The sequence below is a fragment of the Thermobia domestica genome, chromosome 7, assembly GCF_964235325.1.
Source record: "Thermobia domestica chromosome 7, izTheDome1.hap1.1, whole genome shotgun sequence".
In the NCBI taxonomy this organism is placed as follows: domain Eukaryota; kingdom Metazoa; phylum Arthropoda; class Insecta; order Zygentoma; family Lepismatidae; genus Thermobia; species Thermobia domestica.
Window position 1 is genome coordinate 132,919,579 of NC_137460.1, and position 17,383 is coordinate 132,936,961.

General features: G+C 35.8%; 1 protein-coding gene across 1 annotated transcript in view; it reads left to right on the forward strand.

Moving 5' to 3' along the window:
- The window catches only part of LOC145690402 (ATP-binding cassette sub-family G member 1-like), a 271,412-nt gene that overhangs the window by 197,864 nt on the left and 56,165 nt on the right, over positions 1–17,383 (forward strand). Inside the window, exon 3 of the mRNA XM_081765244.1 lies at positions 10,271–10,460. Within this exon, the coding sequence (XP_081621370.1) occupies positions 10,271–10,460 (190 nt within the window). The remainder of the gene's footprint in view (positions 1–10,270; positions 10,461–17,383) is intronic.

Below are 17,383 nucleotides of genomic sequence, written 5' to 3' on the forward strand. Positions count from 1 at the left end.
GTGGTGCCCCAGGGTGGGACTTGTTCTGTTTCTTTATGGTGTTGTAATAACTTTTCAAATGACTAACAGAGGCCCCAGCAGCAGGGCCGATTTCCCAATAGGCCCGGTAGGCCCGGGCCTATGGGCACAAGCTCCCAGGGGGCGCACGGCCGAGAGAAAAAAAAATAAATATTATCTAGAAATAAAAATAAATAGCCATAACTTATTATTTTTTTGAATTGATTTTAAAAAATCAGGCTTATAAAGCATTCTAATTTTGAAGTTCATTGGAACAAATAATTGTTGGTAAAGTTAAACTATTTTTCAACATTATGCATCAACTTCGTTACAACATTGATCTCAAATACGGGAGAATTTGATAAAATTGCATCGTGGAGTGGTGTTTAAGCAATTAACATATAGGCCTGATATATTTTTTTAATAAAGGTTTTTAGGAAAGTAACTTTAACCAGACAAGGTGGCGGAAAAAATTATTGGGCCTAGGGGTGCCAAAATGCTAAATCCGGCCCTGCCCAGCAGGACTTTATAAAACAGACCTCATGGCATTCGTTCATGGGGCCCCAATACACATTTAGACAATATGATGCTGGGGATCCATCCTTCATATTGTTAAAATATATTCTTGTCCTGGGGCCCAAACAGGATCTTATAATAGTGATAGTTTCGTTGAACCCCAAAACTACATTCAATCCTGGGGGCCATCGAACTCTGGGAACGAAACAAACTACAACGAGTAACTATGCTCCAACACAGCAGACATGTTTTATCTTACTTTCTATGTTACTCAATATTTATCATATATACAATTCAGAGAAGGCTTCGGCAGGGATTCCCGCCCTCTTGCCCTGGCCAGTCCGAGCCTGGGATCACAGTACTTTCACTTCAGTGCAGTCCCGTTAAGGGAAAGCTACTGAATAGAAAATAAAAGGGAGGCGGCAGAATGAAACTGATCAATCACGGCTAGAGAGTTTTTATGTATATACAAATATTTACTTAGCGGCTGGATAGGTTGATTAGTTAGTTGATTTGGACTTTATCGCCCCTTTGTAGCACCGAGGCTATATAAGATATGATCCTACAGCCTAATGTGAGAACAGAACCATATGAGCTCCAACCGGCAACCACAACCCAAAACCGTGTCTCCCGCGCCAGAGGTACTTACTTAACGTTAACCATATATCCACAAACTGAAGTTGGTGACCAGAGTTGCAGCTCACTGAAAAGCAGTGGCGGATCTAGCCTGGGGCCGAGGGGGCCTAGACCCCCAGTTTTCAGGGTTATGAAAATAATTTAAGCTATTATTTATATATTTTTGAAACTTTATAGTAAACTTATGATATACTTCTCCCCTCGTTTTTACCTTCTAGATCCACCACTGCTGAAAAGAAAAATATAGGTTTATATTGAAATGTTAAATGTTAGCTATCTGTTTTAACAGTTTTTTGGACTTGACCTCAATAACACTGAGCTCTGGAACCTGTTTTAGCCAGACTTGTTAATATATTATTGAATTTTTAGTAGTTATACATGATACAATTAGTTTTGGTATTGAATGTGAATATTTACTTTTAAAATTACACCATTTTCCCCCCAAAATTTGCACATTTTTAACTAAAATCCCTAACTCTACTAATAACTTTGTTGGTTGGAGGCACAATGGCTGAGTGACAGCCCTTTCAGCTGGTCTAGTGGCTATCGCGCTTGCCTTTAGTGCACTACTCCCTGGTGGGACAATATTGAACGCATTACATTTGTTCGAAGTATATAGCCTTGTTGCTGAAAAGGAACATTAAACTTGAACAAATAAACGAGCAACTATTAGAACCAAGAATGTTATAAAGTAGAGGATGCCTATGCGTATCTTCATCATATGAACTCTGCACATGGCTCTGTTTACAGTCAACACATGTTTGTATTTATTAAAATGATTTTATGGGTAGAGTCAATGATGGACGAGATTTATCCCTTCACCAATTTTGTCGTAAAATTCATTCTTTTGTGTCTACAAAGGTTCTTATAACAAAGTTTCTGTAATGACCAAGGTTTGCAGGTTATAATGTTCTGTAAGGGTAACCCCTTCGCTTCGTAGCAGCCTCCAGGGTATTAGGATACGTTGTGATCAGTGGTCGACTGATGACAGGTCCTTCCGTGGTCTCTCTTTTATCTGTCCTCTTCGGGTGGTTCGTCCTCCTTCGGATCCTTTCGTGTTGTCCGTCTCCTTTCGGCTTCCTTCGTGTCTTCCACCTTAGTGCATCGTCTGCTTTTGTAAATAATGGCACGTGTCGTTATACATGTGCTTTTGTTGTGATGTGGGGATCCTTACACTATAAACGACACCATGTGTGTCCTACTACAAACTACTACAGTGCTACACGACAGAAACACCAGTGACACCACTAGTCAGGTAACAAAGAAGGATCGCCAGAACCTAACCCAAAGCCTTTAGCTTGCTCAAAGCTCTAGGAATCTTATCTTGTCCATTTAGTTTACTCGGAACTCTGTGGGATTCCAAACCTCAGCGACCCAGCTTGTGTGAAGCTTTGTAGCTTTCTAACCCCTCTCTACTTGCTCGGAGGATTGAGGATCCTAAATTCATTCTACTTAGTTTGCTCGCAACTCTGTGTAGATCCTTTTCTAGGCTGCTCGGGCTTTAAAATTCCATATTTTACCCAAGTATTAAAGAATTTTACATCACAATAATGTTTGTAACATATATGTAATGTACTGTATGTTTTACTCTACTTTTGCTCTACCTAAGCAAAACTTTACATGGTGGCGATGCCGGTTAGTGTTTACTTTACAATAGTTTTCTCATGTACAATATAACACGCCTACATGTCGCTAAAACGACGGGGTCGGTACAGACTCTCCATTAATTGCAGTATGAAACTCCTCCTCACCCACGGTGTTTCCTTGACGTCTCTCCTGCTGCCGACTTCTGTCATCTTCATCACTTATTGACAGAGAAAAACTTCATTGATGACCGAATGCTGCAGCGTCCAGTTAACGTCTTTGCCTTACAGCCTTCAGCTTTCTTTCGCTACATAGAATCGTCGCAACGCGTTGTCTGAGCGGTGGCAAAAATATCTCATTCCGCAGGCTGCTTTGACTAACTAAAGCCTGTGACAAACATCTTGTCATTTCAGCTAAACGAATAAAACGCAAACTCTGACGCGACGTTGCCGAGTGTTAAGGAGTGTGGCTATGACTAAGCAGACGAACTACAGCGCGATCAGGTGGCAGAGGATAGACGTGGATGTGTACAAAGTAAATGTGGTAATACCGCTGGTCTCTCATTTGCTAGCAGCATTTAAAGGGAACTTGGAGCGCCGTCTTCAAATGCCAAGATGTTTGTCAAGCCGTTTAGTTTCCATTTATTTTACTTTGAAGTTGACACGCGTTAGTCAGCCATTTCAATCACATCATTTCAATAAAAGGCACAAAAAAATTCAAAATCTGGAAAAAGAAGCGGTCTGCTAACTATAAAGTACTATGAAAGAAAATAATGTACAATCCCGAGACGCTGATTATGGAAGAAAGTTAGGAAATAGCAATTAGGTGTTTTAAAAAAGGTAATATTATTCAGTTATGTAACCTTCAGCGTTAACTGTGAGAGAATGCAAAAAAATTACTGGTATGGGTTACTTACATTAGTTGCATATTTACTTCTTACGCAGGAAAAGTTAATTTCAAGGTCCTACAACACCACTTGTAGGAGCTCGTTATACTGTTTTATCAGGAACAGTTCTTAATTCTCCATGGCATGAAATTTGTTACTATCCTTACCATTATTAGAGTTTAGTACTTAAAATGAAGCAGGATTAAAGAATTAGAATGGAATAAAACTGTTTTTCTTACAGGAATATAAATATTCGTCTCAGAAAAGGAAGCACGATGCTTACGATAAAATAACCTAAGAAATACAACACTCAAGTTTCTTTAAACGAATACTTACTCATTCAGTGAAGTTTAGCGAAAACCGAACTCAAAATTCCGAAATGGTAATCACAAGCAGTATCCACTTAGCTACTGAGGGGAAAGATAGGAAGAACTTCATTTTCCGACATAAAAATGACATTCTTTCATACAAACAGCACATATAGAAACACTGAAATGAGATTAAAGTTTAATAAATTTTTGGTAAAAGACTCAGGAAAATAATCGAGTATATCCCCTTTTCTTCTTTCTAACGCGTTCTCATTATAGTATTATACAGGGTGTCTGTTGAGGAAATGTCAACACTGCAAAAGGTGATCATTCTCAGCAAAAACGGGCCTATGAACACATGATTTGTATCGAGCTAGAGGGGCATCATTTTGCTCTATTGACCTTATCAAGTTTGCAATTTCCTTTAAAGCATACCCTGTATTTGGCACTATAATACGAATTAATACAATGTCAGGGGCGAATCTAGAAGGTAAAAATTGGGAGGGAGGTAACCAGAACTCAGACTATGGTAGCGTTAGGTATATCATGAGCTTACTATAAACTTTGAAAACTATATAAGTAATAGCTTCAATTATTTTTGTCACTCAAAAAACTGAAGGAGCCTATGCCTCCCCCCCTTCCCGGCCATGGGCTAGATCCGCCTCTGTACAATGCTAACGAAATTAGCTTTCTGTGAGTATGCAGTAAGCTAGGATATTGTAACGAAGAAAAATTCTGAGGGAAGAAAGAAGGAACGGAGAAAAAAATGTTTTTAAAAAAATCCCCCAAAATTCCCCCTTTTCTAACCTTTTTCAGTTCTCATATGGAAACGTCATCGACTAGACAAACGAAATTACTTGATAAGACACTCTATTGCTCGTCAAACTTGCTTCCAAAACCACACGGTGTTTACTTTAATAATAACGAAATAAGACAAAAGTAATAAATAAAATGTTAAAATTTGAAAGTATGTACGCTGTTTACCAATTGAATGAGCTCTTTCGTGGCTAAGCAGGTTCGATTTCCGAGCTCTTGTGGTTCGGATTCCACGTTAAACAGTAGGTCCACGTTTCATATAGTCTTGCTGCTGGGAGGGACACTAAACTAAAAGTTCAATTCAATTTAATTGCCAATTGAATGTTGAAGTTTTATTACGCAACAACATAATATTATTGATAATAACAGAATAATAGACTCAACAGGTTGGATATACTGTACATGTGTGAATAGAAAGCAGTGTAAAGGTAGGGTATATTGTAGACAGATGTATTGTAGCAGACAAAAACTGAAAACTCTCAAAATATTGTAATTTGCAAATATTTAAATTTTTATTTTAACTCTAACTTAAATACCAAAACACTAATTATCCAACTTAAATACATTGAATCAAGGTTGTTTCCAAAATCCTATTTAAATTATTAAGATAAACCCGAAATTTACCAAACAAACACTTAAAACTCCCAGACAACATATAATACCGTATATATGAGCGTCTTAGCGGAAGAAAATGGTAAGTCACGTTTTCTAACATTCGAGGAAACTGAAAAAAAAAGTTTAATATTCTCATGCAATGCAATACAATGCCACTTACTAAACAAGATTTCTCTGACGTCTACAGGCACATTTCCGAAATTAAAGTACCTACATACTGTTCTGTGGTCCAATCCCAACCTATTTCACTTAATAACTCAATTTCAACAGAAGTGGCGCTTACCATTGTCTTCCTCCGAGCCGCTCATGTACCTGTATATAAAAGCATACAAAACACAATTATTCTTTTATGTGCCGTTTCATGTTATCTTCCTGTCTCACATTTCAAGCATAACATTCATACTCACCGACACCGTGTTGAAAATGAATAATGACATAAAAGCTTCTTAAGCCCTCAAATTATTATTTATTTTACATTGTTTTCTTCGTTACGCTTCGTTTTTATCTCTCATAAAATGTTGTGAGCAACTGGTTTAGAGAATATAACGCTCATGTCACTGGTAAAAAAAAAAAAAAAAAAAAAAAAAGCCCACGCTCCCAGTAGAAAACAATGTATTTTTCTAAGTGCCACCTTGAAATTGTCTCACTTATTTCATTTTAAAATACGTTTATGCTTTAGTTACATTTTTATACTTCGTTATATGTTAGGTTATATTTCTAAGCAATAGTATTTTCTATTTTGTGACGCTCACGCTCGATATGCGAGAAGTAAGAAAATTGTGCCCAAATTTAATTCTATAAAATCATTAAGACATGATTTTTTTTTCGATTAATAGCTTATGTATTGCTCAAAGTTACGTATTACTATTGGCGTGATATTGAAAATATTCATAACTTAGTTTTAAAATATCGAATAAGTTTGGTTCTCTTCAGCAGAGAATAAGGTATTAAGCAATTGAAATATCAGAGCCATCGACCTTCAAAACACTTGGATATCCTCTCAGAACAGAAATGCGCCATTTTGCATTGATCTATCCGGATCCAGATTATCTATAAAACTAACAATTTTGTGTTTTAATTCCTTCCTAACATCCAAATAATAACAGCTAATAACAGTAACAATAAAAACCTTCGATGAAATATAAGACGTGAACTAATCCTGATAAAGTCTTCTCCGGAAGCTACCTGCCAGTGGCCACCCGTTACTATTTGGTACCAAAATGATCACTATCATCTTAGGTATTGATCAACGCCAATATCATCTCTCTATGACTTACGGTTCCCGAGATATGGCTTCTTAAATTTCCTAAAATCGGAACTTCTTTTGGTCAATATCTTGGGAATGGTAAGAGTGACGCGAAAAATTCTATTACTTCCTCAGATAGTTTTTGATGCTCTATCGAACAGAGGACTCAAAATTGAAAAATTCGCAAATTATAGACAGACACAGAGAGAGAGAGAGAATTCAGTAATAAACTTTTTAAGTTCGTTGAAAAGGTGATACAGTCACTTTATCATTGGAGTCATGGCCCGATTAAATAAATATAAGTGAAACGAAAGTAGAAAAAAATATACGCTATGAAGCAGAAGGTACACTCTAAAGACTAGGATTAAGCAGAGGATATACGGCGTGTACCCTTGACAACAGCCCTGTTTGTCTCTACTGTTACAGTAACTATTGTTTTCAGCACTTATATTGTTTTCTACAGCAAACCTTCAATTGCGTTCATTATACTAATTTGAGGATGTTGATGTCAATAGAACTACAGTAGATACTCGATTATCCGAGCCTGAACGATTGAACGCGCTGACCTATTTAGTTATTATACTTATCTCATCCCTTTACTACGTTACGTACAGCACCGTCCTTCATTTTGCAGAAACTCGGTATTATCCAAGCCCCGATTATCTGAGGTTAGTCAGATCTACATTAGCCCGGATCCTAGTTCCTTGGAAGTAGATACTCGATAGTAATCAACTCTTGCAATGCATCATCTTTCTTAAAGAAATATGAATGTACAATCTTTTATCGCATATTTTAAATGTAAAGTGTTGGATCATAGTTCTCACCAATTCTCAGGTTTAATTTGATACTAGCAAACCCGCACGTCCTGCGCAAGCGCAGGATACTATTGTTGCTTGAATGATTAAATATGATACAAAATTAAAAATGTTTATGGCTAGCAAAGAAGTTTTAATATCACGTTAATAATATCTTTAATTAAGAATTTCTCGATAATTACTCGAATTTAAGACGTCCTCGAATCTAAGACGCACCCTGATTTCGCTGGTTACAAAGCACTCTTTGATATTGGTCATTTTCGGTGATTTTTATATATCCCTCTCCCCTCCCCATGTTGCGGGGCACGGCATCGGAAGTATCATTGTTCATCTCAGCGACCCCAAAAACAGAAGTGTCACTGTTCATCTCCGCGACTCCAAAAACTATAGATTCGGCTCCAATATCGGTCATTTTCGGTTAAATGTCTCTCCCCCTCCCTTAACTTACACGTCAAAGTTATATGACGAAAACTATCTCAGATTCGAACTTCATCTAGGTTGATGAAAATTTGATCAAAATCAGTCAGGTGGTTGAAAATTTGATCATTTCCTCCTCCCCTCCCCTACGTTGCATCGTCAAAGTTAAATGATAAAAATTATCCCAGGTCCGAATATCATGTAGGGTCTATGTTGAAAATTTGATCGAGATCAGTTAAATGATAAAAATTATCCCAGGCCCGAAGGTCATGTATGTTGAAAATTTGATTTTTTTTTTTTTTACATATATGTCCCCTTCCCCTTTCCTACATTGTGCCGTCAAAGTAAAATGACGAAAACATCTCAGGTGTGAACCTTATCTATATTGAAAATTTGATCGAGATCAGTCTGGTGGTTCAAGAGTTATTCATTTTATTCATTTTCATATATTTACCCTCCTCCCCTCCCCTCCCCTCCCCTCCCCTAATTCTACCATCAAAACTTCCCAGGTTCGAACTTGTTGTTGAAATGTTGAAAATTTATGTTGAAAATTTGATTGAGATCGATCGGGTGGTTCGAGAGTTATTAACTCGAACATGGTCACTTTTATCTTTATATTTATTGATTTTTGTATCTCCCCTTTCTCCTCATCCCCTACGTTGTTCCCTCAAAGTGAAATGGTAAAATCCATCCCTGGCACGAACGTCATCTATGTTGAAAATTTGATCGAGATTGGTCTTTGGTTCAAGGGTTATCAAGTTTTATTTATTTTTTTAATAATTCCCTCTCCTCCCCCTACTCTATGTTCTACTGTAAAAGTGAATAGCTAAAATCACTCCCAGCCGAGAACTGAATCTACGTAAAAAATTTGATCGAGATCGGTCGGGTGGTTCAGGAAATTAAGAGTCACAAACGTAGTCACTTTCAATTTGGATCGGAAGTTTTTTGTTTACAGACACCGCTATTAATATATAAATTCGGTAACTCGCGGTTTCCACGAATGCCTTATATGTATGTAACCAAATTTCGTCTTGGTTATGCGGATTTACCTAACAATAGAGGATATATGCCCGGGAAATGGAATAACAACATTCTTTGCCCTCTCCTTTTATCCACGTTCTGAATTAAGATCCGGCAATGATTAGTGCTTACAGCTAGTGTGAAACTAAAGTACAAACACAAATGTACACTCATGTCCAAACTGATTGTCGCATATCTATAACTGTCTTCTTGTAAGAATATAATTCGATAATGATTTTGCCGGGTACTTTTAATACTGATACTATGTGTGTAATCGAGAAATGTATATTTGTGATAAATTTTATAGGAAAAGAATTATAAATACGAAAATTAGAGTGAGTAAAACAAAATGTTGCTAAATGGATAAGAAAGTTTTCTTTTCGTTTTATTGTTCTTATTTACTGCTCTTTTGACATGAAATTTGCCACATATGTGTCTTTGCTGATTATACACATACTAACATTGTAAGAAATACTGGGAGAACTCGTTATCAAATTATATTCCTACAACAACATATTTATATACATGGGACAATAATTTTGGACATGAGTGTACATAACTATAATAGACATAAATTATGAAAAATTTATCTGCTAAATAGTTGAGTGAGTGTTGGAGTGAATGGTTCAGAGACATGGACATTATGGAAATTACAAAAGACATTATTGAATATTTAGAGGACTTCGAAATATAGTGTTGTAGGAAGGTGGAGAAGATAAAATAGATAGAAATAATAACAATCGAAGATGTTTTAAAACGGGTAGGAGACAAGAGGACGCTTTTAGCCAACATCCTTCGTAAAAGGGCCAATTGGATTAAACACATCTTTCGAAGAAATTGTCTTCTTCATACTGCCATAAAAGGAAAAATAGAAGAAAAGTGAGAAGTAGGAAGAAGAAGAAGAACACAACTGGTCGACGATTTGAAGAATAGAACAAATATTGGGAGTTAAAAGAGGAAGATGAAGATCGAGAAACGTAGAAGAAACATTTCCAGGCCTAAATCTAAAATAATAAGAAAAAATCCCAGAATCTGCCGAAAGGCAGAATACTTATTATTATTATTATTATTATTATTATTATTATTATTATTATTAATAATAATAATAATAATAATAATAATAATAATAATAATAATAATAATAATAATAATAATAATAATAATAATAATAATAAATACTTAAATAAGTCTCACTCTAATACAGCCTAGGAATAGTGTGTGTCACAACTATTTGTAAATCATTTACTTCCTGTAAGTTTCTATCATATTTTTCAGGGGTTCAAAATTTATGTTTGCAGTCTGACTTGCATAGTTATCATTACATTAGTCTTATACTTTATACATATAAATTATGAAAAGTGTATTTTCCGTTTATGCCAATGTGTTTATTTACTGTTTCATTTGTTATTTCCAGACATGGTGGTGTATCAGGATCCATAAAAATCAACGGTGAACCTCGCAATGTAAACTCATTCCACAAACTCTCGTGTTACATTATGCAAGAGGATTTAGTTCAACCAGAACTCACAGTCCTTGAGTCGCTGCAAATAGCTGCTGATCTCAAACTCGGCAGCGACTTATCTGCAGAACAGAAAAATACTGTGGTAAGTATGAAATAATAACATGCGAGCGCGTCTGGCAGCAAAGCATAGTTTGATTGGTGTGAAATATTTTAGGGAGTGGGAGTGGGTTTTCACTAAGAAAACACGCGAAAGGAAACACCCATATAATTGCTGAGAGACAACGAATATAAGAAAATGTAGAAATTTTAAAAAGAAAAAACTGCATGGAAATATTTAGTGAATAACAAGAAATATGACAGAATGCAGAAAGTTCCCTTAAAGCTATAATTTGGTGACGAATATAAGTTGTGTACAAGTTCTATTTTCGTAATTGAGTGAGTATAAGTGAATGAAATATCTATTTTAAAATTATGATGGATGTAACTTAGATAATTACTGAGAACCACTGCTAAAATTTTATGAGACATAACATGAACACAATCAACACGCGATTTTTATATACAACAAGCTATTTATTTTGAGTAATTTCATAAGTCTATTAGATTTATTTATATATTACAGAAAAATGCAACCTGAACACAATATTGTAGAGCTCCTTATACAATAAAGAGACGCTTGTAAGAAGTATACATAATCTGTGACGTCATACTAATCACACATTTTTGTTTCAGCACCTCGAAAAGTTAACACTGTTTTCTTTTCTTCATTTTCAATGTTGTTTTTTATAACATAAGACTTAGTGCCGTACGCAACCACGTTTTCGGAGTTCTAACTAACCTTCCTCCCTTGAGCAAGATATGAGAAAATAAACTTTGCTATTTTAAGATTTGCGTACAAACACGCTTATATGAATGCGGGAGCTTAAACCCTCTCCTTGACGAAATTCTGCGTACGCCACTGATAAGTGTTATTTACAATATCTGGAAATAAATCTTTTAAGGAGTGAAAAAAGATATTAGCTGCTGAATACAACACTATGTCAAAGACGTAAAAAAAAAAAAATACGGGTCGCGTTTGCTCACTGGTAGAGCGTTAACCTCTCGTGCATGGGGTTCCGGATTCGATCCCAACTCCCGCCAAGTGAAAATTTTGGTAGATAAACATAGTGTGCAAGGGTTTCCTCGTTGTTCTCCCGTTTCCTCCCACCTTCTTCATTCCACTATTTCATTCATTTCTCATCATCACTGTCTTCTTTAGCCTAGCCGGCATAATCGTGGGACGTAAAACTCAAAGATTTCATTTCACGAGAAATGAATATATTCTGTAACGTTACCCGGTGGATTCCAGTGATTCTAAAAGGAAACGATGCACAACAGATCAGCACCTAGTTGCTTCCTCAAGGAGCAAGGAATCTCATAATTATCCTTGTCATCCTTGCCATCAGACATAGCGAGGGAGACGTAGAAGTAAAACTGGCGTTGATAGAAAGCCACTCAACAAAACAAAACATACAGTTTCATATTGCGGCAGAGATAACCCCGCTGGCGGATAAGGATCTCTATGGGAAATGGGGAATATCTCAAATCCAAATGGTGACTTAACACACACCATTTTATCCGGCATGGGATACGAGAGTATATTAATATATTCCTGACGCCTGTACGTGGAAGGCGATTGCTATTGGACGATATAGCAGGTAGGGTCGTGACTTAAAGCTTCCCTTGGTTCGCCTAGGATTCCCGGAATGGGTTGAACTATATTAGGCAGTTGTCACAGCGGGAAATTTGGTAGCCTGTGAACTTATCTCAGGAACCTGCATATCGGCAAGCAGGGGAAGGAGGTGAGCTTCCGTTATAACGCTCGGGCGCGATGACTACAGAGCATGGTATGGCTTAACTCAAGGCTGCTCAGAGGCTGGTAATTCGTAGGCACTCATTACTTCCTGGTCGCGCAGTGGGCGTATCCCATTCCCTCTGTTCTTGGAGCTAACAAGCTATTAGCTTCAAGGGAGAACTGTGAAGATGCACATCGTGCAAGAGGACTGCAAATTACAATGACCGAGAAATAACTTGCCAAATGCATCTAGCGGTGCCTTTCCATTAATGGGGCCAAACGGCCGCAGCTCCTTGTGGGTGGCGAGTGAAATGTGGCGGTAGACTATTTCTATCTAATGTAGCAGAAATTTCTGTATTCCTCTCTATAATAGAAATTTCCTTTGCGACCAAAATTTCTAATTTAATAATTCCATTGTGAAGAATTTATAGAACATATATAGTGAAACCTCTACTAATAGTCACCTCTATAATAGGCTTACGAACAGATTTTCTATTTTTCCGACAAAAATATATGAGATATTACGAAAAAAAAAAATCTTCTCTTTGCGGACACTGAGATTCGGACACGTTATGTTTCTATTATTCTACAGATCTTGGGGTAAGTTGAGTGGGAACACAAACATGGAATACATATAGACAATAAACTCGAAAAAAAGAAAAAAAAAAACTTAAAGTCAGTAGCTACACAGCAGTGCCTCTATCTTCCGACGATAGAACTAACTTTTGATCTGATGTCAGCTGATTGGAAATTTTGAATCTAATTGACGACTGGCATGTGGCGAAGGAAGCGTGAATTTGTGATGTGCACAGACAACAAAATGAACGGGAAAATTAATATCCAAAAAATAGGTACAGTAGTCCAAGAAACTGAAACGAAGCAAATGAGTTGGAGACAGGTATACATCAGGGTCAATTTCTATCTGACATTTCCACACTGAATCTATTACTTACAGATAGGCAAAACAGATGAAAGCAAGATGATTACTATGACAACACATGACGTCACGTACGAAAACCAATGACATCGCTAATTCCTTGCTGTTAAATCGAACGTTGATGGGATCTTTCGCCGTGCAGACGATTACAACGAACTTCAACACTGCATAGGCTATAGGAAAATGATTATTTGTGTCGGGAACATGTGGCCGACCAGAATTATTCCCAATTTAGCTCGACACATCCTAAGGCCAACCCTCTGAGCAATGGCGACGCCATAGGGATCAAATAATATAAACATACCTTCTTCGGTAGCTACTATTCTTAAAAAATACTCTATCCCTCTGTTTATCTCCCAAATACTTAAAGTTGGCGTCGTCACTGTCTCTAAATAACCTCTATAGTCTTTCGTCATCGTTGACGAGTTAGTCTTTAGCTCACTAGATCAAAAAGCAATGTATTGAAGCAAGCAGAGACGGCTTATTTGGGAAGTTACACCGGTAAAATTTAAAATTTCTTCGCTCTAAACTAAAGGAAAAAGTTATCTAATGTACTAATTGTTGTATACAGCAATTAGTACATTAATAAAATTTTATTCTTTGAGTTTCAAACGAAGACACATTATTACTTTTTTTTTCCCCGGTGTGGCTTTCTTAACAAGCCGCCTCTGTGAAGTTGCAGCAGACCTGATTTCATAACCATCTAAAGAAACTAGAACTCAAACAAATAAATGTGCTTTCAAATTTGTTTTATATATTTCTTAAAACACTGTAACACCATGAGTGTGTAAGCTAGGGGACAGGTGTGGTGTAGTCCAGTCTAAAACGAAAATCGTTGAAGATTTTAGTTACGCGGAAGGTTTTGACTTTCGATGTTTCTCTGTTTGTATCCCTGTCTAGTCTGGCAGTCATTGAAAGTGCAAGGAGAAAATTGAGTAAGAAAACAGTATTAAAAAAATGGAGGGGAGCAAACCCTTTTACTTAGCAATTGAAAGTTTCCAAGTTCAAAGCCCACACCGACCATCCTTACTGTTACTGTTAGTATAGCAGAAGACTGTCGCTGCAAGAGTACCGGAACCCTTAAATACAGTGTATGTGAGACTTCTTTCCACTTGCTTTCTCATTGTTTTCTTTTGTTAATAAATCTAGTGTAATTAGCCCTATATGGGCGGGCTTCAAAGGTAATAGTGGAACTTTCTTAAATAATGCTTGATTTTGTAATTTCCATATTTATTACACCTACAATACAGTGTGTTTACGAATACATGTTCTTTTCATCAAAAAATTCTATTATGTAACATGATACAATATGTTTGCATACACTTGCAGTTGTAGCCTTAAAGACAAGCACTGGTTAGAAATTAACCAGTCATATGAAGGTCACCCGGCTAGGACGCTAACTTCAATCTAAAGCCGGAGGTCAGTATTGAAACAATTAAACCTCATATTTGGACAAAAACTAAAATTTCCCACTTATATATTATTATTATATTTTTTATTACTCTACATGAACAAAAGGCTGTAATTTGCAGCCAAGTTTTTTTTATTTCGTATAAGTGCTCACCTCCTTTGTTTCCGTTTCTTCACTTCTTTTTTTTTAAGCTTGATTATATTGCAGTAACGAAAGAACAATATAATTAGGATTACTTTGTGTAATTTTCTAGAAAATGAAGCAGGGATTCCCACAAGATACATGCGAATCATATGTAAAGTCGTTATTCAAGTTTTAGAGGTAGAACGTGAAAACTTATACATTTAAACATATCAGCATCTGAAAATTTGTATTCAAACTTTATACAAGAACAACGTATTTAATCAGTGCTGCACTATGAAAGGAGTTATTGAAAAACAAACTAAATTTCAGTTGGTTAGTTAATTTAATTTTAAACCCACCATCCAAAATCTACTTGCAATTAGGGCTGTGCGGAGTTTGAATCTGGATATAAAAAAAAATCAATATCAATAAAATATCAAAATTTGATAGATATGTTGACTATCAAAGTATCGAAAAAAAGGAAAATCGCATATCACAATAGAGCAAAATCGAAATATATCAATATCAAAGAATTTCCAAATATCGAGAAATATTGGAGTATCGGATTGAAATATATGATTTCGATAAACGTAAAAGAGTCACACATCAAAATATCAAAAATATAGGAATATTGAAATACAGAATATGTTGAAATGTAGAAAAATCTTGAAAAATAAATAAAAGATATTTAAATAAACGTAAATTTTGAAACACCTGTATGGAAAAGAAAAACACTGAAATATACGAGAATATAATGTGAAGAAATTTTAGAAAATAGGAAAATTATTGAAATCAGGAAAATCTGGAAAAACAGAAAAATATTTAAATGCAGAAAGATATTGAAATATGGAAGAAATCTTGAAATATATAAAAAAATTGAAATATGTAAATAATCTTGAGATATACGAATATCTTGAAATGTAGAAAAACTCTTCAAAATACTGAAATATTGAAAAATATGGAAATGTAGAAAAAATAGTGAAATATTGTTGATTTGTTTATTTATTGAAGTTTACAGTCCCTTTTCTGCATCAATATATGCTGTATGGGACACGGACCCACAAGTTAAGGACGTGGACCCGAAACACTGCAATGCGTTTAAATCTTTCAAGGCTTTCTTACTGGAAATTGGACAGAGATCCTGTGGCTTTGAAGTATAGAAAAATATTAGAAATAGTAAAATAATAATGTCCAAATATACAAAAATCTTGAAAAATAGAAAATATCCAAATATAAAAAAATCTTGAAATATGAAAAAAGTATTGAAATATAGAAAATTGAAACGATGTTGAATATAGAGAAATCTTATAGAAGAGTATTGAGATATGGATAAATTTTGAAATACAGAAAATGTTAAAATATAGAAAAGATGTTGAATCTGGTAGAAATATCTATAAAACTAGAAAATGTTGAAATGTAAAAAAATATTGAAGAATGGAAAAATAATGAAATATAAAACCTTGAAATATACAGAAATATTGAGATATGGAAAATATTGCAATATTGGATGTCAAAGTACCTCAGTATCGAAGAATATCCAAAACTATTGAAATATCAGTCAATAACACTTTCGATATCAATATTTTCATATTTGAAAATATCGATCAAAGTATCACACAGCCCTATCGTGACACATGTCTGGAAAATTACAGGGTTGCGGGTGTGTCTTTTAGGTCATGGCTCCCTGAGTACAGAAAATTAGCCAATGTTTCAGAGATAATTTTTGTTTTGTCACATTTTTTCATCTAATTAATTTGAAGATATTATTTTTTGATGATGAGGAGCATGGGCTTGACTTGAGGAAACTTCTGTGCCTCTGAATCCTTGACTCAGGATCCATGGTCCCAGGCCCAGAGTCAATAACCTAGGGGTATGCAGGTCCACCCTTTTAAAGTTGCCAGAGGTACCTTGGCCCAAATCTAAAAGTTCAGAGAAATACATAGGATCACCCTCCTTAAATATTGAAAATTGCCGAAACAGAATTTGGTATGACTGTATAGGAGCGTAGTGCGTATATAAGTTTGGTTGGTTCATCTCGTTCCCATTTGAATTATCTTGTGGCTTACCGGTTAGTACATGCACCTTTGGCGTGGGAGACTTGGGTTCGATTTCCGGCGGGAGCCATGCAGTTCGGATTCCGCGTTAAGCTGTAGGTTTACGTCTCATATAGTCTCGCTGCTGAAAGAGACGCTAAAATCAAAATCAAATATTTTCTTTTTCTGGGTAAAAAATTGTCGAATATTCAAAATTTGAAGCTTTTCACCTAATTTATGCTATTTGATGAGGCTTTGTCACGTTATATGGTCGTAGGGATCCATTCTCTTTCATAAAATATGGGTACATTAACGCACCCCTCTTAAATTTTGAAAAGGGTACATTTTCTCGCCCTTAACCCTTTAGCACGCAGCTTTGCATATATACAAAGTTAACTTTGACATTGTATTGCACCATGTAGTTTTTAGTTCGGACATAGAAAAGCAACTTTGCGTATCAGCTAAGATGCCCTTTCACTAATGAAGTTCTGAATTTCCTGCTAGATGTCATACTAAGCCAGCGTTGGTCTCTGTATTATTTGCTGTATTCGGAGTTGTTATCTTGTCATCTTTGAGCTTTCTTTGCTCGTTTAGGTGGACACGTTTTGAACTGTTGATTTTTTCTATGTTAGACAGAAGTGTAATGAGTGCAAAACTGCAAGTACGCTGACATTAATCGCGTTTTAATGGTTCTATCTGTTTCTTGTGGACTTTGTAGATGTCAACG